The following is a 22,776-nucleotide window of genomic DNA, read 5'->3' as shown; positions in this document are numbered from 1 at the left end:
TTTTTTTGGTCTTGTCTATGTTGAGAATTACACATCATATATCTCGCTTGATTATCAGCTCATTCTAGAATTTATATCCACTTTATACAGGATGAGTTGACTTGTATTGTGGCGGCAGGGCTTGGGTATGTCGCCCAGGCTGAGTCCCCTGCCTCAGTTTCCCCTTTGATGAGTAGATAGGAGTGTGCTCCGTGCCTGGTTCTGCCTCATTTTAAAACGTGCATGGATGAACATACGGGGTGTGGAGCACGGTTCCGCATCTTAGGTCACCCTTGGCAACTTGGCCTGACACTAACGCCTGGAGGAGGCTGGATCATGATGCTCTCTCTGCCTTATGTTGTCCAGGAGGCGGCGCTGAGTTCTCTCGGGTTGGGTGGGCGGGATGTCAGGTTCTGACGTCTACATACCGGGCTGTCATTCATCCCCTGCCGGTCCCGCCCCCTCGCGGCTGCAGCAGGGTGCGGAGCGGGGACGCGTCCGGGCACAGGGCACCGACCAGCTTGAGCCATGGCTTCGGTCCCTGCGGGTAAGCACGGGCGGGCAGCGGGAGGGCGGCCAGGCCCCGAGGCCTCGGTGCCGCTCACCGCGCTTCCCTGCTTGTCCCGCAGAGGCCGAGACCCGCCAGAGGCTGCTGCGCACTGTGAAGAAGGAGGTAGGATCGGCCACCCCAGGGTGACTACCTGGCTGGCAGTGGCTGTGCATGGCTAACCAGGGCGGGGGCGGGGGCGGGGAACGCTGGAAAACGGATGTTTCAGTGCGTGGGGCACTCCGGGTGTAGGAACGGAAGGTGTCTACGTGGGACCTTGTAGAGGGGCAGGTTCTCACTGCTGGGGTGGGGTAGGGTGATGCGAGGCTCCTCATTAGGGATGCGGAATGTCCCCCGGGAAGATCAGGTTTCCGGAGGGGAGAGGTTCAATTTTGGAGCATGAAGCTATCCCCCTAACCCACCCCAGATGCTCAGTCCTTGGAGCCACCTTTAGGTGCCAGGGACTTTGTGCAGGAGAGCCTGTAACCTGGGCCAGGGTCACAGGGCAGGTGCCCTCCACTGATAGATGGGATCAGACAGGAGTGGCTGCCTGCCTTCCCAGGGATGAAGGAAGCAGCTGGGAGCCTAGCCTTACCATGGAGTTCACAGTGACCTCCCAGGGCCTTGGGAGTTGGGAGAGTTTAGAAGGCTGAGGTGGCATTTAGATGTCTGTGGGCCTGTGGTGTAAATGTATGTTGCTTGGGACATGTGACTGTGCACGTGTGTATGGGAAACACATGTGCACCTGCCTGGAAATACCTAAGGATGATCTGTATATTGCATGTGCTTGTGCGAGTCTACATATGTGTATTTATGTGAATGGGTAAGATTGAGTATGTATGGTGTGGCGTGGCCCTCCCATTTTGGCTCCGCCCTATCCTTCAGCCACCCTCCCCCATTCCCGCCCTCACTGCCTTGTCTTCATCTTGGGGTTCTTATCCCAAGTCCTTGCCTGGCTGTGAATCTGTGAGCCAGGCTCCCTTGCTTCCTGAGCATAGGTGTGTGTGTCTATGCCTGTGTGTATACCTGTGTGGTGTGTGTGTGTGTGTGTGTGTGTGTGTGTGTGTGTGTGTTAGGGGTGTCACCCAAGAGGCCCTCCCTTCCTAGTGGCAGCCACCAGGGCAGCTGGAGGCTGGGACCTGTCTCTGGCTCCTTCCTTCTCTTGGGGATCGTGGGTGTGTCCATGTTTGTATCTTGGTGTGTAGTAGCACATTCCTTTTAAAGAGCCAGCTCCATGGATGATTGCGGATTCTAGAATTTTCTCTCGAGGTGATATGTGAGATGGACAGAAGGGGGTCTCTCAGAAAGGCCTAGAAGTCTTTACTCCCATCTTTGTAAAGACCTGTTCAAAGATACTGTCCAGACCCCAGCCCCGAAACCTCACACCCCTTCTCTTCGGGGAAGGGTTGCATCCCTTAGCTTGAAAGCTGGAAGATCGTGGTTTTTACCCAGCCCTGGCTGGAATGAATGCTCCTTGGCTGTGAGAGCCTAGGGCTGACCCCCCATTATTAGGGAAATGGTTGATCCAATAGGATGCACTCTGGAAGACAGGGTGAGCAAGGCTCTGGGGAACCTAGGAGACATCTGTGTGTAGCTGTGCCACCGGCTCTCTCAGCGTTCATCATTCCTAAGTCCTCTCTTCATAAGATCATCCCTTTCCCGTCTGCAGAGCGACACATGTGGGCCCACATGTCCCCTACTGGTCCTCCTCAGTCTAGCTCAGGTTCCTGGAAATGCTGTGGGGATGTTGCTTTCCACCCTGTGACCACAAGTCTGCTGGATTCCCTGCTTCTGGGGCACCACTAGGTTTGGAGTGAGGAGTGAGCCACCTTCTTGGCTAGAGCCTGAGTGGAGTGGGCTCTTCTTGCCCGGAGACAGGCAAGGATAGTTTCTTGCTGCTTTGTCAGATTACTAAAGTTTCAAAGCTGGGAGCAGAAGTCAGAGTTCCCAGTCACAAACTGCTCACAGCTTCTAAATCTTGCATTTATGGAGGTCGGTCGCTCCAAGGATCTGAGCTCCTTTGGGGGTTTGTATGTGCCATGTACTGCAGACATAGTAACCCTAGGAAGATGGTTGGCAGTAGGGGAGTAGCTTCTAACAGCACCCAGCCAAGAAGGGCCAGAGGTAGAATAATCACCCCCCAGGTCAACAAAGCTCTTGAGGTACAGGGGTGACGTGATCCCCATTATGTGGGACTAGGATGGCCAGAGCCAGGAAGCCATGTTTGAAGTGTACAGACCCTGTGCAGAAGAACATGATGAAGTCTGCCCTCTGCAAGCTCCCAGATCAGCCCCCTAAGCTTACCGCTCTGTACACTGCTTCTTTTGGCCACCTCTTTGGGTAATGAGCCACTCCTTCAATGTCAGACAGACATGGATAGAGAGAAGTTTGCCTAAAAGGCTGAACAGCAAGTGTCATCCTCTCCGTCTCTGAGTTCAGATGAGCCACACCCCTGTGTGCCACAGCCTCCCTCTTCCTCCTGGAAGAGGTGACAGGGGACTTCCCTAGATAGCCAGACAGCTGTGCAAGCCTGCTCAGAGCTGTGCCACAGAGCCTGTGGGGTTGGAAGCTCTGACCAGGGGCAGCCTGAGGAGCTGTTGGGACCCAGGACCCATCAGGTAGGTCAGGAAGGAGTCCTAAGTTCAACTAGAGCTGGAGTTGGAGAGCCAGAATGGAGACACTCTGAGGGAGGAGGCAGATGCAGGCAGACCCGGTAGAGACATGAGAAAGAGGAGGATTCTGGAAGGGACATAAGGTCTTGCTCTCCAAGACCTTAACGCACTTCCCAGCACTGAACAAAAACACCTGCAAGCTTGCAGGATGTGACGGTAGAGAACCATGAAAGCCTCAGTGGAGGGGTGGGGGGTGGGTGCAGAGGGCCGAACTGCAAGGACACGCTGAACTTGAGGGTGCAGAGGCAGCTGGAGCAGAGAGGGGGAACCTGCTAAGAACCGAGGTGCCCCCCTACAAGGAACAAGAGGGGAACCTTAGGAAGCTAAGGTGGAAGGCGGGGAGGGGGGCCACCCAAATCGACGGCTTGTGAACTGCACAGTCTCCCAGAGGCATCTGTCTTTATCTTTGTCAGCATCTGGGTGTCCATATTTTGTCACAATAGGGACGAGGATAACTCAGTGGGCAGAATAAGCTATGTGCAGACATCCATCCTGACACCTGACATCCACCATGTCTCTCACCTGTGCTCCTCTGGGGCTGGGTCAGTGTCACAGGGAAGCTGTTTCCTCCCGCTAAAGCCCCCCCTCCCCCACTATCTCTAATCTGCCCCCTCCCTGGCATGTCTTCCCCTCCCTGCCACCACCCCTTAATTTTGTTTTGGTTCCCAGAGTGTGCAGGGACTGGCTTCCCGTTGTCATGACAACAGCCATTAAAAGAGCCAGCCACGTGATCTAGGTTGATACGGAAGCTAAGTGACTAACCTACTTGTTTTCCTGCCTCTGGCTGCTGCCAGGAGGCCTCTTAATTGGAGAGGAGGAAGCAGGGGCTGGTGGGCAGCAGATGAGACCCCTGGACAGAGTCAGGGCTAGGAGACAGAGCCTGCAGGGGAAGCCTGGGCTAGAGCGGGGAGCTGTCCTGTGGAGCCATCCTCACTGCTGTGAGCCCACCCCATTTCCCAACCCTGAGATGGAGGAGGGGGGGATGTGCTAGGGAGGCTGAAGGAACAGGAGGGACCTGAGCTGTGTTACCATGGAGACGCTCGCTCGGGCTTCACTGTAACTCAGCAGTTCTAATGTAGGACTGAGGACAGCTTGGGCACCTCAAAACAGCTGCCTGATAACATGCCAGTCACCACACACTGCTCGAATCTCACATGGAGGTTAATAGGTCTTCCATGTACTTGTGCAGCTCTGCCCCCGGGACACATCTGGTGTGTCTGGAAACATTTTGGTTGCGACAGCTGTGGGTGCTCACAGCATCTGCAGGAAGAGGCCAGGGGTACCGCTTAACACCCTGCAGTATATGAGACACCCCCATGTGCCAGCATCTCTACACCACTCACCACCCCTCATCACCATCATTATGATCACCTCCAGCATCCCCTCAGTGTATACCCCGCTTCTACCACCATCACCACCACAATTGCTATCACCATCATCACTACCACCATCACTACCACCACCATCATCATAACCACCACCATGACCACCATTATCATCACCATGACTACCATTACCACAGCCCTGACCACTGTCATCAACATCACCATCATCTCCACAAGCTCTTACCATCATTACCACGGCCATCGTTCCCTCTACCATCAGCCCACTTCACCACCACTACTACTGTCACCTCTCTACAACCGGTCCATAAACAAAGACTTCTGCCTAGAACAGGATTTCTGCTCCTTTCTTCCCCCACCTTCCTGTTCTTCCATCCACAAAGGTTTATTGAGCATCCCTGGGGTGTAACCCTGTTCAGGAAACCGCAGCTTGGGAAATGCCACTCTTGCTGTACAGTCTAACAGAGACACAGATGAGAATGTGAACCGTGGGGCTGGAGGAGCGGTAAATCGCTTGCTGTTGCCAGCATCAGGATCTGGGTTTCAATGCCCGGCACTCCGGTAAAACCTGGACACAGCAAGACACATGTGTAACCCCAGCACTGGGCGGGCAAAGACAGGATGATCCCCAGAGGTCTTGGACATACACTGTAGCCAATCAGTGAGCTCCACGTTCAGTGGAAGATCCTGTGTCAAAGAATGAGATGGAAAATGACTGGGGAAGACTCCAGACATCAACTTCTGGCCTCCATGTGTACACCTGCACATGAACACATACATACATACATACATACACACATATACACAATATGTATACAGTAGACATGTATATGTGTATAGAGAAATATATGTGTATATATACATATGTGTGTATGTATACCTATTAGTCTCTATATGTACATATGTGTATAAATGTGTACATATACATACACATACATGTATACAATATAAACATATTTGTATGTAACATACATGTATGTATAAATGTGTGCATATACATACACATACATGTATACATCTATAACCATAAACATATAGATAGTGCTCAGTGCTATGAGGGCAAATAAGGCAGGAAGCGACAGAAAGGAGGGCTGGCCAGAGAGGTCTGGGATGGCCTCTGTGATGGGGCGATCTTTGGGCAGAGAGAGGGGTCACCATTGATATCTCCTGTTGAGTCTCCAGCATGTACAGAGTCCTTGAGTTGGGGGGGTCAGTGGGGCTGGAGCAGAGTGAACAAGAGAGAAGATGAACTCAGAGGAAGGCTTGGGGCTCATCATGCCTACAGCCAAGGGAGACATGATGTTTAGTCTGAGTTGAGAGCCATGGTAGAGTTTTGAGCCAGAGAGTATTAAATAGAGGGCAGTGTGGGGCAGGGGGTAAGGACTTCACATGAGAAGAAGCAGGGGCTTCCTTTCCGCTCCCTCCCTCCTCTCTTTCTCTTTCTTTCTTTCAAGATGGTCTCACTGTGTAGCCCTGGCTATCCTGGAACTCACTCTGTAGACCAGGCTGGCCTCGAACTCACAGAGATCCACCTGCCTCTGCCTCCCAAGTGCTGGGACTAAAGGCGTGCACCACTGTGTTCAGCTTTCCACCTCATACTTTGTGAGCTCTTGTTCATGAGCTGGGAGCTGCTGTCACTCCTCCTTTTGTGTGGAATAGAGCTCTGCAACTGCTTGCCATTGAATGGGCGTGAATCGCGCACCCTGTTTGAGGGCCTCAGAGAGCAGAACTCCATGGCTCCAGGAGCTGCTAAATGTATTTGATGCAGATTAGCAGAAAGGTCAGGATGCTTTCTCCCCAGTGCCAGCATTCGCTGGCTACAGAACGCGGTAAAGGGCGGAAAGGCTAAAAGGGAATTTCTTAGTTAGGCGTTTGGGGAGTTTGGGGCGATCGGATTCAGGTATGGCCGTACGTGAATGTCAGCGATGCCATCAGACCCTGTGTCTACCTACGATGCCATCAGACCCCGTGTCTGCCTAGTGAGAAGTGAGGAAGCCTAAGCCCTCGCCGGCCTCTGCTCCTGCTGTTCTGTGAGGAGCTGGTTTGCCCCATCTCCTCTTCCTGCTTCCTAGGTGAGTGAGGTGGGCCAGCCCAAGACCTCCGAGCTCCGACCATCCTAGTTGGCTGGCACCCTGCTCAGAAAATCCAGTCGTACCCGTTTATGCAGCTCTGAATTGGCCAAGCCTGTGTTTAAGATGGAATAAGAACAGCTGATTTGTCTCCTTGGGAACAAGCCACTCAGGCAGGGCTTGGCTGAGGCCATCAAAAGGCATGCAGCACAGACCTGGCTGACCTTTCTCTACCCTCCTCAGATTTTCCTGAGGCTAATGAAACACCACATCTTATAACAGTCACTGAGGAGATATGGGGATGGCAGGTCACTCACCTTAGGTCATAGAAACGGCCAGGCTACAGCCTAGCATGGACTCTGCTCTGCTTTTTTTTTTTTTTTAATTTTAATTTCTTTTTTCTTTTTTAATTTTTTAAAAAAGATTTATTTTTTTATATATATGAGTACATTGTAAATGTACATACAGATGGTTGTGAACTATCATGTGGTTGCTGGGAATTGAATCAGGACCTCTGCTCCCTCTGGCCCCGCTTGCTCCAGCCCAAAGATTTATTTATTATTATATATAAGTACACTGTAGCTGTCTTCAGACACACCAGAAGAGGGTATGAGATCTCATTATGGATGGTTGTGAGCCACCATGTGGTTGCCGGGAATTGAACTCAGGACCTCTGGAAGAGCAGTCAGTGCTCTTAACCGCTGAGCCATCTCTCCAGCCCTCTGCTCTGCTTTTTATGGAAGCCAAAACAAACAATGCATGAGTCCGTATGAAGCATGCCCTTGGGTAGTGTGTGACCCAATGCATGAGTCCGTATGAAGCATGCCCTTGGGTAGTGCGTGACCCAATGCATGAGTCCGTATGAAGCACGCCCTTAGGTAGTGTGTGACCCAATGCATGAGTCCGTATGAAGCACGCCCTTGGGTAGTGTGTGACCCTCCCCGGTGTTAGACCCTTGCTAGCCTTTTCTCCCATGTAGTGATGGCACTGTCCTGCTGCCCTGAAGCCCACTACCCTCTTTTAGGAGTTGAGTCGGGAAAGCTGAGCCTTTGGCAGGCTGTGTCCCTGCTCTGGGGTGGACAGCAAGGTCTTTTCTCCAGACTCCCTGGGCTGCCCCCTGGCTGTTGTGTTCCCAGGCCCTGGGTCCTAAGAGTTCTCAACGCTGACAGTGATATTTCTTTCTTTCAATAGTTGAAAAGCTTGGAGAGTGGACACAGGGACAGAATGTGCGCAGAGGCAGGTGGATGATCTCTTGTGAGTTCCATGCTGGTAATGATGTACAGAGTGAGATCTGGGACAGTCAGAACTGGGTAGAGAGATTCCGTCTTAAAACAAAAAAAAAAAAAACAAAACACAACAGCAAAACAAAACATACCAAAAAACCGACCAACCAAACAAAAAACATGGAGAGCCAGGCAAGGATGCATGCCTGCGATCCTAGCACCTAGGGAAGTGGAGGCAGGAGGATCAGGAGTTCAAGGTCATCTGCAGCTGCATAGTGAGTTTGAGACCAGCCTGGATGACATGATTTGTCATTAATTAATTAATTCAGATCCCTGGTAATTTAGGGATCTGGTGATACTCAGGCACTGACTGAATTCCTTTCTGGTTACTCTTGTTTAATAATAAATAAATAAATAAATAAATAAATAAATAAATAGATAAATAAATAAATAAATTCAGATCCCTGGTAATTTAGAGACCTGGTGATACTCAGGCATTGAATGCAAACTTTCTGGTTACTCTTGTTTAGTAAATGATGCTTAGTAAAACTGTAACAACCTCCGTTTGCTGAACATGAATGCTAAGTGCTTTTCGGTTTCTCATTTAAGAACAAAGCAGTCCTCCTGTGGACTAGGCAGCTGGTCTTCTCCCAACAAGGAGACTGAAGCCCAGAGAGACTAATAAACACATACAACCAAAAAGCAGCAGAGCAAGGTCTGTCTAATGTCCTGTTCAGCTTCAGTCAGCCCGAGTAAGACTAGCTAGAAGAATAAATCTAGGGCTGGAGAGATGGCTCAGCAGTTAAGAGAACTGACTGCTCTTCCGAAGGTCCTGAGTTCAAATCCCAGCAACCACAGGGTGGCTCACAACCATCTATAATGTGGATCTGGTGCCTTCTTCTGGTGTGTCTGAAGACAGCTACAGTGCACTCATATACATAAAATAAATAAAATCTTTAAAAAAAATAAATCTACAAAGTGAAGGAGCTAATAGCAGATTTCTCAGTTCAAGTGTTTGGGAAGCTTGGGGTGAGGGGGTTTAGGTACAGCTGCACCCGCGGTTCTGGTGATGTCCTCAGACACCTCCATCACTGTTGGGCTGCCTTTCGCCTTGTTCGTTGGCTCTGCGAGGAGTCAGCCTGTTGCCCAGCGACCTCGGGCGCCCAATCTGCCCACAACATTGACTTCACAGGATAGAGAACTTCCTTGGCTTTGGGTCTGGTCCAGTCTGGGTCACAGAATCCTTTTGTGCCTACTACAGTGGGGCAAGTTGCTGTGATTGGTCAAGCCTGGAGGGGCAGAGCATAGGAGCATGGGTAGGAGATGGCAGCCAGGGAGCAGGACACTGGGCTGGAACCACAGCTACCCACAGCCAGAAGGGAGCTTGGCCTCTTGTCTGCTTCTTGTCAGGAGACTGGAGGTCAGGGCCGCCAAGCTCCGGTGAAGCCGACAGATTCCCATCACTGTGCTCACTACTAAAGGAAACAGGGAGGAAATGGGCTCTGCGCCTCCTTCCCAGGACGCAAACCCACCACGAGGCCACGGCCCTGACCTTACCACCTCCCAAAAGCCCCGCCTCCTGCTCCATCACTTGGGGACTAAAGTTTTCAACCTAGAGATTTAGAGGGGGCGGTCACTCACTCTGGTCGGACATAAACTCGAACGTGGTGTGGTCTCTAGTTCCGTAAGGGCCCTTGAAGGGCCTAATTCCTACCTATGCCAATGCGCCTGCTTGGCTTAGCCACAGGCCCCTACTTTGTAGCCTGCTGTTCGGCAATCCCAGCGCACTTCCAGGAGGTGAGAGGCGGAGTCAGGGGGATCCAGAACTCGCAGCATAGCTGACCTGGTGTGAGAAGCAGAAAAATAAAGTGTGGAGGCGAGGGCTGGCACCTGAGGTGTGTGTGTGGGGGGGGATCCTGTGACCGCCACACATGTGCAGTGGCGAGCACACGTGAACGCGTGCACACACGTGACAACAAAACCCCATTGTTCAATAATCCCAGCTCCTATGCAAGTACTCGGTGGATCCACAGAGCTATTGCTACCGAATGGGGCAACGGGTCTATAGGGCATGTCTAGAAAGTTCTATCACATTCTAGCTGTTCTACCAAGTGCTTGATACACAGTCACACGTGTAGTACAAACATATCACAGCCATCTGAGGGGCAGGCCTCTGTGTTACCTCATTTTAGAGACGTTTAAGTGGAGACACAGAGAAGTGAAGTGAATTGCCCGAGGACACACAGCAGGTAGCGGGTGGCGTTAGGATCTAAAACCATCCCTTAAAAACAATATTCACACTGCTTTTCCTTTTAAGGTCAGGGAGGGTAAAGCCAGTTTCTGATTTATCTGACTGAGTGTTGCATCGTTTGTTTGTTTGTTTGGGTTTTTCTTTTTAATTCATCTGTTTATTACATGTAAGTACACCATAGCTGTCTTCAGACACTTTTTCTTCTCGCCCTGGCCCTGCTTGCTCACCGTAGCTGTTTTCAAGCACCCCAGAGGAGTGTATCAGATCTCATTAAGGTTGGTTGTGAGCCACCATGTGGTTGCTGGGATTTGAACTCATGACCTTCGGGAGAGCAGTCGGTACCCCCAACCGCTGAGCCATCTTTCCAGCCAGGTTGGTTGGGGTTTTTGAGACAGAGTTTCTCTGTGGCCCCTGGCTGTGGTAGAACTTGCTGTGTAGACCAGACTAGCCTCGAACTCACGGAGATGCGCCTGCCTGTGCCCAACCCCCACACCCCACTAGCACAGTGCTGGGATTAAAGGTGTCACCACGCCCCGCGCTTATCTGAGTGTTTTAAGCAGTTCCGTAAGGCTTTTATTTTTTCACACCCTCCCAAGTTTAGACGTTCTTTCGGAGAGGGGGCATCTGTGTGTCTTGCTCATCCTCAGGCTGTGCGTCTGGAAATGGGGCATTGCCAGGGAGCTCTGCCGCGTGCGGTGGGCAGGGCACCTGGGAGGAGGCTGGCGGTTCTGGGGTGTGGGCCGGATGTGAAGCACGCTCAGGGCTCGTTTCTGGGTGTGGAGGAAGCTAAGGCTCCTCCTCTCAACTCCCTCATCCCAGAAGTGCAGGGTTCCAGTGGGGCGGGGTGGGGGTGGGGCTGGTACAGGAGATAAAGCAGGGCTGGTTGGTAGAAACCTCACCCGCTGTCGAGAACATTTTTCTCCGTGGTTGTGGCGGTTTGAACAGTCCTCAGGGCCTCAGATGGTGAGGGAACCCTGCCCAGTACCTATTTATATCCATCAGGTAAACCATTAACTGTGGCCCAGTCTCCTGAGCCACAGACCTCCATCCGCCAGTCCCAACACCTATTTAGAACAGTTGGGTTGGGAGAGGAGGGGGGGGATTCCCCACCAGTCCAGGCCTCTGGGGCCTCCTGCTCTCCTCACAGCTCCCTAGTCTGTCCTCCAGCTCGCCCCACCCCCAACCCCCATACTGTGGGTCATCTCCCCAGGCCTGGCTTCCCGTATATATGCCACATAGGAGGAGCAGGAGAGTTGAGAGAGGAGGGTGACAGGTCTGACCTGGAGCTGCCTGTGAACAAGGAAGCTGGGAGACATCTGTGAGCTAAGTGAACCTTCTACTCAGGCACTCACAGAGCGGAAGAGACTAGCAAACAAAGGTATGGGGAACTTGCAAGGGAGAGACCCTGGGGCTGGGGGCAAAAGGGGTGGCAGTCAGGGTGGGCATCCTGGAGGAGGTGCTATCAAGCATGGGTATGAACTGGGAAAGGCGATGGCCAAGGCACTGAGGCAGGAACTGCCTAGAGGGGAGTGCCTGGAAGGGATGGATGGACGTGAAGAGCCAGACTCCTGGGATCCTGAGCAGGTCTCCCGCTTGCTCTCCCGAAAGAGAGGAATGCAGTGAGGGCTCTGCACACTGTTGTTGCCAGAAGCATCTCTGTGCACGCGGAGGAGGACCTGGGTCAAGCGGCGGGGAGTCAGGAAAAGGAGGTTGGTTGCTTGTCCTGTTGGCGGGAGGGCCAGGCTCCCTGCCTGCCGCATCTGGAGGGCCAGGCTCCCTGCCTGCCGCGTCTTCCGAGTACACAGGGTGAAGCACGTTTCTTCCTCTTTAATAAACGTTTCTTTTCATAGCAGCTTTAGGGACCCAGATAAATTGAGCAGACATAGCCCATCCCCAAATACCCTCAACTAGCATCAAGCAGGCCTTTCCCAGAATCCCCCTCACTGAGGCCGAGGGCCTGCTTGGCGACAGTAAGGAGTCTTCAAGGACCCATCGTAGTCTCTTTAGAGGCCTGTGGCTGACACTGAGGATCCGGTGGGCACATGGGCGCTCCTGTAACCCAGACAAGTGTGCACAACAGAATTCCATCACTGCCCTACACATCCTTTGAGTCCCCTCCCCCTTTACCCTGGCTATCTGCAGTCAGTCTCTAGTCTCTTCACCCCTCCCTCACCCCCATACATGCACCTGTTCCAGAATGCCGTAGTTGGCATCGACTTTGAGCATTGCCTTCTTCGTCCTGGTAACTGGCATAGGAGGATGCATGTTCCTTTGCCAGCATGATTCTCCCCTGAGCCGGTGTGTGCCAGGTGGGCTGGGAGAGGTGACCAGTGGTGGCTGAATCGTCAGTGACCCTGATCCTAACGTTCAGTTTCAGGGGCCAAGTAGCAGCTGCCTGGACCCTGCTGCGGAGGTCTCTACCTGAGACAGCCTGGGGCTCCCCAGCCTTGATTCAAGTCCTGAACTCCCTCTCTGGGAACACGGAAGGAGAACAGTAACACCCATAAAGCAAGGTTGCCATGGATCTTTGGGCTCACTCCTTTGTGACACCTATTTGTAGCAAGTGCCTGCAGGCAGCTGTTGAATGAATGAATGAGGAAGGGAAGGAATGAATAAGACAATTTACCGTGTGCCTGGCCCAACATGGACAGATAATGCAGGCTTTAGATCTCCAATGTGCCCCACGGGTGGCCATTGCTGGTTACTACTTACAACACCCTGAAGCCAGCCTGGGAAGGCTATCAGCACGGTGCTCTTGGGATTGCGGAGAGGCAGGTTCCTGACGCTCTTGAGATACTCAAATCCCTTTATTTGTATATCATTTGCATAGAACCTGAGCACCCCAGTGGATCTCAAAACAGCTCTAGCTGACTTCTAACTGGGATTTACGCTATGGGCAGGGAGCGGGGAGGGGGCGGAGATCCCTTCCTTCCTGGGCTGGGGACTAAGATAGGAGGGATGCTTAGGCAGAGGTCAGGGGTGGGAGTCCCACGCCCTCTGGCTCCTGCAGGAGAGGCTGACACCCGTGAAGGGGCGGGGTGTGAGGAGGCGGAGGAAGCTGGAGCCAGCATGGAAACAACTTGGAGCAAGCCTCCTCCTCTTTCCTCCAGGTCTGCTTGTGACTGTGCGGGGAGCCACCCACCCCATCCCTTCTCCGGAACTCTCCTTTTCTATGTGCCTCACCCATAGCAAAGTAGAAACGATAGAAACTGCCAGCATTTCCTGCCATGGGGTCTTCATGCCTGCCCCTCCCTTCCTGGAGCTCTGTAGAGGCAGATACAGGCAGATTCTTCTCCCTGCTTTACAGCTGGGGAAACTGAGGCCTGCAGTAGTAGTTTTGACTTGTCTTTCAGATTGTGGGGCGTCACCACCTCCAGGGAGCCCTCTCTGACCTCCCTCTCTGGTCCTTTAGAGCCAAGTTCCCGTGCTTCAGAGAACTGTTCTTGCACTGCCATTGGGTTCTTGGGATCTGAACTCAGACCTTCAAGTTGACTCAGCAAACATTGTACCTGCTGAGCCATCTCCTCAGTATTGGGAGGTGCCTTTGAGTCAAGCAGAATTGTAGTGCCTCCTGCCCGTCACCCTCATAGTCGAGTGGATGGTAAGGGACGTTGAGTCACCTCTCCTTCTTCATACTCCTCTCTCTCACAAGGACTATTTTTAAAGCCACCCTGCAAACCCCTCCAGGTGTTCACCCTAGCATCCTTCTCTGGAAGGTAGCAGACATGGAGCTCATAGACTCCATCCCAGATACAGCCTCCTAGCTCCATCACTCACCAACCTAGGCTTTGGCTGCCCTCAGTGGGTTCCAGCTGGGGCTAGAGAGGGCTTGGCTGGGCCCAGGGGAGTGTGCAGACCTCAGATGAGATGAGGGGATTTCTACGCAGGCCTGTGTAGTGTGTGTCTCCAACCAGGGGGCCCTATGGGCCAAGTCCAGTGTGTGTGTCCGCTGTTAAGGCAAACCATTTGTTTTAACACTTTTAAAGGTTAAAATGAAAGAGACCATGTGACCTAGACTGCGGCCCTTAAGTCGGGCCCCCAGGTTTCCCAAATAAAAACTCAGAATGCCCCGTTGAATTTCAGAGACAACAAATAAAGATCCACGCAATGCTCCATACAGTATCTGAGACGTGTTTTTACAAACATAATCCCCCTGCATCTGAGATCTGGGTGGGTGGGACTATCCTGTGCTAAGTCTGGCCATTCTCCCCACACCTGGAAAGTTTTTGTTCTGTGTTGTGTTCAACTCGACCAGCAAGAAAGACGCGACCCACGAGCTCTTCTTTATGCAGTTTATTCAGGAACCTTGAACAATCTTCTGACTCCCAGGGCAACACCCTCGGCCTTTAAGTACTCCCAAGCTTAGCCAATCCCAATGAGCCACATAGCAAAAGCGGATAGGTCAGCAAATGCGGAAGCAACCAAGGGCAGCAAGCTTAGCCAAATAAGGGCTCGCTCTCGAGATGGTGGAAGCCAGCGCCATCTCAGGGCTTGGCTCAAGTGGCTCTCCAGTCAGGAAGCTACCTAAGCACAGGTGACTGGCATGAGTGGTGACCTTTGAGTGGTCACCATCACATATGAGTGCCTGCTGTGTATGCAGGGGTTCAAGATCCCCAAAAGTATTTGGCAAACTCTGAAGAGCCAAAGCAAGGTGCTGTGTGAGGATGGAGCGTTCTGGGAGGGAGGAGACAGTGCTCTAGAATGGCGGTTCTCAACCTTCCTGACATTACGACCCTTTAACACCATCTCTCATGCTGTGGTGACCTTTACCAACCATAAAATTATTTTCGTTGCTACTTCGTAACTGTAATTTTGCTACCGTAATTCTGTTATGAATCATAGTGTAAATATCTGATTGGTGACCCCTGAGAGGGTCACAACCTACAGGTTGAATATAGCTATTCTAGATGGTTTTAGAAAGAGGGCTGGAGAATCCTTCCAAGGAACCCCTTACAAGAGGGCAGAGCAGCCTGGGGCCCCACCTTCACCATGGGAACCCAGACTGGAGCTCACCCTGGGAATTATGGGAGATGATCTGGCCTAGTAGCTCCCAGGGGCTCCTTCCTGCTCTATCCCTGTCCCTAGAAGGCCCTGTTGATTTGGAGCAGTTCTGTGCAGCCTAGTGGGGGAGGCATTCTACCTGCAGATTCTGGAATTCTTAACCCAGTTCTGTGAGCTGGGGCAATGGGTTCCATCCAAGTCAAAGACTTCAACATAACCTGGGCGTCCACTTGGAACCTGGCAGAGCTCCAGGTGGGTTGTGAGAGGGTACAGATATGTGGTGGCCATCAAGCGGGGTGGCAGTAGGCCCAGGAACAGCTCCTCTGGCTTGCGGAGATCTGCCTGGCTTCCCACCGTGCCCTGGCTCTCTCTGGTGATCCGTTCTCCTGTACTGTTTAAATATTTACAGGTGAGAGGAGGGAAGGGCAGGGTTGGTGTCTGCATGGAGGCAGGTGTGGCGGCCTACGTGGAGGGAGGAGGGGCAGCCTTGAGTGGAGGCTCACAGGCCATTCACACAAGGGGTGTGAGCACCCCCTGTGGAGAGTCCATGACATCTCACCTCCAAGGTCCCCTGTAGATCTGTTTGCCAGCTCTTCCAGAGAGTAAGACCCAAGTGGACAACTCTACTTTGCTGGTTTTTTGTTTTGTTTGTTTGTTTGGTGTGATTGCTGTTGTTTTTTTTCTTGGTTTTAGAAAAGGTCTTGGGGCTGGAGTTAAAAGCGCTGGCTCAGGGGTTAAGAGAGCTGGCTGCTCTTCCAGAGGTCCTGAGTTCAATTCCCAGCAGCCTCATGATAACTCACAAGCATCTGTAATGGAATCTGATGCCCTCTTCTGGGTGTGTGTGAAGACAGATCACTCATAAAAAAAACAAACAAATATTTTAAAAAATTAAAAAATAAAAGAAAATGTCTCTGCTTTTCAGGCCAGGCTTGTCTAGACCACCTGGTCTTCTTGCCCCTTCTGGATGCCTGAATTTCAGGACAGTGTCACCATGCCCAGCTCAGGGTGGGCTCTTAGACTCTGTTTTTCTTGTTTGAGATAGGGTCTCTCTATAGCCCTGGCTATCTTGGAACTCACCCTGTAGACCAGGCTGGCCTTGAAATCAGCGATCCACCTACCTCTGCCTCCTGAGTGCTGGGATTAAAGGCATGTACCACTATGCTGGGCTTTTTTTTTTTTTTTAATTTTACTTATTTACTGTGTATGGAGGTTGGTCAGCATTTATGTATGTGCACCATGTAAATGCCTACAGAGGCCAGAAGATCCTCTAGAACTGTAATTATAGGCAATTGTGAGCCACTGTTGGGTTCTGGGAGGTGAAGTCAGGTCTTTTTAGGAGAGGTCAATAGCCTTAACCACTGAGCCATCTCTCTAGCCCCTCCACCTCCCACTGGTTCTTACTAGTTTCCAAAGGAATGAGCTCCATTGTGGGAGAATGCAGCCAGATACAAAACACCCAGTGATCGCTGGAGAATAAAAGTTTACCAATTGCCTTGAACCCCTGTGGCCTCCCAAAAGGCCCCTTCAGGGCATCACGGACAGCATCTTCTCTGCACACCTCGCCCTCCTGGCTCCCAGCCTTGGCCTGCGGTCCCAGTCCTGTCCCTTACCCTACCACAGACCCATATCCAGGTGACAATCCCTTCTCGCAGAGTTCCCAGCTCTTTAGGTGTTCAGACAGAGCTGGAAGCAGAGTGCCGGGTCTGCTCTTCAGAGAGAACTGAGTTCGAATCCTGGCTGCGTTCTTCTCTGGCTGAGTGACCTTTGGGGAAGAACCTTAGCTCTCTGAGGCTTGCATACACAGTTCTTTTGTGGTGCTGTTATAGGGAGTACACCAGAGGTGGCTACCCAATCTACAGCCATTTAAACATCTATTTCAGTCGGTTGAGCATTGAGTCGTAGGCATTCAGGACCCAAGTGTGGTATCAAGTGTTTAGACTAAAGTTTTGTTTTGTTTGTTTAAAGCAGAAACCACATCCTGGCATCTTGTTCTGCAGCTGCAGAGAGATGTGGGGAGGGAAGGTTGCACAAGCTATGATAAGTTAGCAGGGGCATCTTGGTCCTAGAATACATTTTGGTAATTTTCCAAGGAGATCAAATTCTAATTAAACCTAAAGTGGCCTCAGAAAGAATACAAGATAGAGGACCCTCTACACTGTCTTGGCCCGGTCGCCAGGAGTGGTGATTCAGGCCCGTAGTCCTATAGCTTAGGGGGGGTGGAGGCTAGGAGGACCATGAGTTCAAGGTCATCCTCAGCTCCATAGAAAGTTTGAGGCCAGCCTGGGCTACATGAGACCCTTCCTCAAAAATAAAGTACGTACTGTGCTGTGGGTGCCCTGTCAGCCCTTTCATCTGCATCCTTATGGCAGCAGTGAGGAGTAGTAGGGCCCACTTCACAGCAGGCCACCCCGAGGTGCCAGCAGAATGGAACTAGCAAGCTCAGACAAGGTCTGTGTGGCTCTGGGGGTGGCGTCTCCATCACCCTGCGTGCTCTAGATGGAAGCCTAGACAATCCTGCAGGCTCTAAGGATCAGGATGTCAGCCATGGCCACCACCCCCAGCAACCCTAACCTGCATTTGCTGAGCTGCTAAGAGTCCGAGGCCACACCTGGAGGGCTTTGCTGGCCTCTAGCCCTCCTTCTAGACTGCTCTATCCCTGGTCTGTCCAGAGAGCTCCCCTCCTTTACAGTGGTATAGCCTCATGCCCCCTGCTGAAGACGGCGCCTTCTCCACAGGCTTTGGACACCTTCTGTGGGAGGGAAGCTTCTACCCTGGTGCCATTCACCAGCCTTTCTAATTTCCTTTTCTGTCCTCCCGGTGAGCCGGTCATTAACTCCTGTGAAATCATCCAGCTAGACCTGGGGTCAGCGAAGGTGGGAGGGTCTCAGCTGCACCCACCCCTTGCTGCTACACTTCCTCTGCCACCCTTTGCCCACCCATGTGACAGCCCCGGGCTCCATACTGTGTAGCCTCAGGAAAGGAGCTCAACTTCCATGCGTCAACAGACAGCATGTGTGTCCAGTCAGGTCGGGGTGCCAGTAGGAAACAGATGGCTCCCTCTCCCCAAACTGCTTGCAGGAAGACAAGTTTAAAAAAGAGGTTGTTGACTAGAGAGGAAAGGGGACAGGGGGACATCAGGCAGGTGTGGGAAGAGCAGGAATCTGGAATAGGCACCGCCCTTTATGATGGTGTGTGGAGAGGAGGGAGAAGAGGGCAGAAGGAGGCAGACGTGCAGGGACAAGCCTCAGACAAGGGTCCTTTCCAGAAAGTAGAGTCAGGTGTGGCTGAGGGCACCTAGTGTCTGGCAACAGAACTCACCAGGGCTGTTCAAGCTCTGTCCAAGCTCTGAGCCCCGAGAGAAAGGTGGGGACCTGTCACATATCCTGAGGAGGCTCGTGGCTTCCTTTGGGAACACAGAGCAGATGGGACCCAGTGTCTCCTCACAGCGCAGGCAGCAGGGCTGCTGCATCAGATCAGCCCTGTCAGGGACAGGCAGATGGCCGCCTCCGAAGATCAGGGACACTGGTAGCAGAGCCTCACCTGCTTAAGACACTGCAGGGGCTGGAACACCACACTGCGGGTGTGTCATCCAGTTAGCAGAGTGCCTCAGCTATCTCAGGCTAGATCACCTGGGCAGGAAGGCTGGACCAGGACTCAGAGGACATTAGCCTGCTAGAGCCACATGCAATCAGCAAGCTTGCTGCCCAGCGGCCAAATCTAGCTCTGCTTGCTTTAATTTCTTACTTATGTACTTTTTTTTTACATTATTTATTGCATGCAGATGTGCATGAAGAGGTCAGAGGACAACTTGTGAAAGTCCATTCTTTCCTTCCATCCATGTAGGTCCCGGGATCAAACTCAGATGGTCACACTTGGCAGCAAGCACCTTTAGCCACTCAGCCATCTCGCTGGCCCAATTATTTGATTTTATCCCTGCAGATAAATTATTATTATTATTAAATTATTTATTATTTAGTAGTCTTTCCTTCCTTCTGCTGTTCTGGGCTTATTTCTTCCTATTTGGTAATTCCCAGGGTGTAAAGGTAAACTGTAGTGTGAGGTCTTCCTTCTTCTGACACCATGCTTCCCCACTCTAATTTCTCCCCTCAGCTCTATTCTCCCACATGTAGTATGTCTCAGCACATTGCGTTTGCTCACATTTACCTCAAGATGCCTTCTAACACCTCCTGTAGCTGCTTTGACCGATGAGCTGTTTCATTTCTGTACATTTGTGGGTTTCCCCCTGCTCCTGACAACCTGTGTCATTCCAGTGTGCTGCTCATAAAAGATTTGGCTGGAGGTGTGGCTCACTGGTGGGGTGCTGGCCTAGCACGTGTGAGGCCTTGGGTTCAAATCACAGTCACACCTGTAAAGCAGGGTGATCTCACGGGCCTCGCAGCCGCAGAGTTCTTGTTGAGAACAGTTCCTGGTGAAGCTGGGCTGCGGTGGCGGGCAGCAGAGCCGGGAGCTGTTCACAGGGTTGGTGCTGACGGGGGAGGGTGGGCTGTGGCTGCCGTGTTACCTCGGAGCACTTTAGTGCAGGTGGTGCTCTGTCCTCTCTGAGCCTCCAGGGGGCGAGCTGCAGGAAGAGGTGGGGGGCAGCAGGGTCCAGAGTCACGCCTGTCAGGCAGGCGTGCAGTGTGCCTCAAGAATGCAGAATGGCGATCCTCTGCATGGGGTCCAGGATGTGGCCACTCTGGCCTGATGTTAGAGGTCCTGGGATGGATTTCTGGAACAGGCTTTTGGATCACCTTAGTCTCAAAGTGGGGAAACTGAGGCCCAGAGAGACAGGCTTTGCTTGGATCCCACAATATCTCTGGGCACAGAGGGATGCAAGCCCAGGGAAGCCAGAGGGCATTCCAGCCCCTGAGGTAAGTACCGCTCATGAGGCCAGCTGTCCTTTCCCTGAGAGACCTTGCCTGCTTCCCTGGAGTTATTCTGCACGATGTGCCCCAAGCTGGGAGTCCATCTCTGTCCGTTCCATCCCTCCCTCCCTGGCAGGTAGACTCTCCTGAGCCTCTATTTCTCAAAGCTCACTCACAAACTTGCTGGGTCCCACTTGGGGACTTGAACCCCGGGCTTCCTGGACAGCATGACTGTCCCCATGCTGCCCACTGAGTTCCTGTATCTTCAGACTCACACCGTTACCATGTACCCACAGGACCTTTACCAAGCACATAATAAAGCAAAGGGCAAGGCGGGGGGGACTTGTATTCTAGAGGGGAGATGCAGGCAGGATGCCACAGGAATCAGAGCACAGAGCCGGACGGGGACTGAGTCCTTTGCAGGGTCTCTGATGGGCAAGAGAAGGGAACAATTCTGGCAATGCCATTTAGGGCATTTTGTGTGACTTCTGGAAGAGGTGACAGACCTCCATGCGAACTAAGGGAAATGGGCAGTGTGCTTGTTGGCCTGTGGAAGGAAGAGGGGTTACCCAAACACCCCAGACAGCCTGCGAACACTCTGGTGAGGGAGTCACAGTCCCTGGGGGCAGCACCCCATCCAGTCAGCCTCTTCCCACCCCTGTGTGTCCCGCAGGTGAAGCAGATCATGGAAGAAGCCGTTACCCGAAAGTTCGTCCACGAGGACAGCAGCCACATCATCTCCTTCTGTGGTGAGTGGTGACCGCCTTGGTGGAGGCAGTGGGGAGCAGCTTCCTGGCTGGGCTGCAGCAGAGGAGGCGTACCTGTGAGCCAGCTCTTGCGTCACGCTGGGCTTTGTGACTCTGAAGTTATTTTGGGATCCCTAGGGCACTCTGCAGGAGGAAGCGGATTTGGAAATGCAGAACTGTGAGAGAAGGGGGCTGGGGGAATCCTGTGTCCCACGGATGGCCCGCTGGGTAAAGGATGGAGAGAGGGTTCTGAGGGCTGGGGATGCAGCTTGGTTGGTAAGGAGTGCTTACCTCAAGCACTCTCTCAGCACCCCAGATACCACCCACACAGCCACATAAAGCCAGGTGGAGGCAGGAGGATCACAAGTTTAAGGTCATCCTCAGCTATGTATCAGTTCCTGGCCAGCCCGGGTTACAGAGGACCATGTAACAGATCACTAGGTATGGTAACTAGTTAGCAGGCTCTGAGGTATCTTGAGACTCATATTTAGTAGGGGCATGGAAGGCTTGGGATTCGAAGTGTGACTTAGGCCCCACTGCAAGCTGGCCCTGCTCAGGAGCAGTTGGGTGTTCATACTGTGCCTGGGCGAGAGCCAAAGACAGGGTTTCCTGTGCCTGCAGTCTCCTCCAAGCCGGTGGCCTCAGGCTCCAGTCTCTCTCCTTGGAACTTTAGCACGTGGAATGTCTCCCAGGAAGCACACAGCAGGGCTTCCTGTGGCCTCGGGAAGATCCCTGAGCACAGACACCTAGCCAGCCTGCCACCCCCACCCACGAAGCTGGGCACCCTTAACGTTGGCTACATGTGGAGCTTGCAGGATGGGATGGGGGTGGAACCTCATCCTTTGTAGCAGGCAGACCAGGGTTCACATCCTCCCTCGGCCCCTTCCGGTCGAGTGCACGTCCTAGTCTGCTTTACACTGCTGTGATAGACACAGTGACCAAAAGCAACGTGTGGTAGTTATTTCAGCTTGGATCAGAGCGGGAAGCCACTCAGGGCAGGCACCTGGAAGCAGGAGCTGATGCAGAGGCCATGGAGGGTGCTGCTTACTGGCTTGCTCAGCCTGCTTTCTTATAGAACCCAAGACCACCTACTATGGGCTGGTATAACACGCCCCCCTCGTCAATCACTAATGGGGAAATGCCTCACAGTGAAGCCGGGTCTCATGCAGGAATTTCCTCAATTGAGGTTCTCTCTTGTCAGGTGATTATAGTGTCAAGTTGACACAAAACGTAGCTTGGACAATGGTGAGAGATGAGTGTTTCGAGGATGAGAGTGAGGGTGATGGTGATAACGGAGGTGAAGGTGATGGTGGAGATGATTGATGGTGAGGGAGATGGCAATCGTGACAATGACAACAGCTGCCGATGGTGACCCACAGGTCACTCAGTGTGCACACCCTTTCTAAGGGAGGTTAAGGCAGAAAGAGAGGGAGTGATTGCCCACAGCCATACAGCAGGCTGATGGCTGACAAGAGATGGCCGACCTTGGCCCCCCCCACCCCCGTGCACGTGCGCGTTAACCGCTAGCCTCTTGACTCCTTTGGCGCACGGGTGCGATTTCTTTTCTCTGCACTGTTGGTGCTGGAGACTGCACAAGAGACAAGACGGCTACCGACCATTGTGTCTCCACAGCGGCCGTGGAGGCCTGCGTGCTGCACGGGCTGCGGCGGAGGGCGGCTGGCTTCCTGCGAAGTAACAAGATCGCGGCGCTCTTCATGAAGGTGGGCAAAGGCTTTCCTCCGGCCGAGGAGCTGAGCCGCAAGGTCCAGGAGCTGGAGCAACTCATTGAGAATGCGTAAGTGTGCACGGAGCCGTGGCTGGGGCAGGCCTGGAGGGCGTGAGCATGCATGGGGGCCGGGCTAGGGCGAGCCTGGAGGGCGTGAGCGTGCATGGGGGCCGGGCTAGGGCGAGCCCGGAGGGCGTGAATGTGCGTGGGAGCGCGGTTGGGGTGAGCCTAGAGGGTGTGAGTGTGCATGGGGGCGGGGCTCGGGCGAGCCTGGAGGGCAGTGCTTGGTCCTCTCAGCCGGGCGAAAGCCACACCTCCTGCCTCTCCCTCTCTCCCCCCTCCCTCTCTCTCCCT

At 52.8% G+C, this 22,776-nt stretch overlaps 1 protein-coding gene and 2 long non-coding RNA genes across 6 annotated transcripts in view; 2 read left to right on the top strand and 1 right to left on the bottom strand.

The window, feature by feature from the left end:
- Nucleotides 1-412: 412 nt before the first annotated feature.
- The window catches only part of Sgsm1 (small G protein signaling modulator 1), a 68,924-nt gene continuing 46,560 nt past the window's right edge, over nt 413-22,776 (top strand). For all 3 annotated transcript variants that reach the window (XM_031337441.1, XM_031337438.1, XM_031337439.1), the window contains exons 1-4: nt 413-526; nt 609-652; nt 20,624-20,699; nt 22,329-22,491. In XM_031337441.1, the coding sequence (XP_031193301.1) occupies nt 508-526; nt 609-652; nt 20,624-20,699; nt 22,329-22,491 (302 nt within the window). In that variant the 5' untranslated portion in view covers nt 413-507. The remainder of the gene's footprint in view (nt 527-608; nt 653-20,623; nt 20,700-22,328; nt 22,492-22,776) is intronic.
- On the top strand, nt 11,523-12,608 carry LOC116068198. The gene is made up of 2 exons (XR_004109488.1): nt 11,523-11,793; nt 12,456-12,608. It is a non-coding gene; the product is annotated as an uncharacterized LOC116068198 (long non-coding RNA).
- LOC116068197 lies at nt 18,802-22,744 on the bottom strand. Of its 2 annotated transcripts, XR_004109487.1 has the most exons (4): nt 21,844-22,744; nt 20,653-20,840; nt 19,250-19,664; nt 18,802-19,018 (listed from the first exon to the last, which is right to left on the bottom strand). It is a non-coding gene; the product is annotated as an uncharacterized LOC116068197 (long non-coding RNA). The 2 variants fall into 2 exon arrangements; XR_004109486.1 differs by having other exon boundaries at nt 20,653-22,744.

The sequence above is a fragment of the Mastomys coucha genome, unplaced genomic scaffold (assembly GCF_008632895.1).
Source record: "Mastomys coucha isolate ucsf_1 unplaced genomic scaffold, UCSF_Mcou_1 pScaffold22, whole genome shotgun sequence".
In the NCBI taxonomy this organism is placed as follows: domain Eukaryota; kingdom Metazoa; phylum Chordata; class Mammalia; order Rodentia; family Muridae; genus Mastomys; species Mastomys coucha.
The sequence above is the reverse complement of the archived record's forward strand: the minus strand, read 5'-3'. Positions and strand labels throughout refer to the sequence as shown.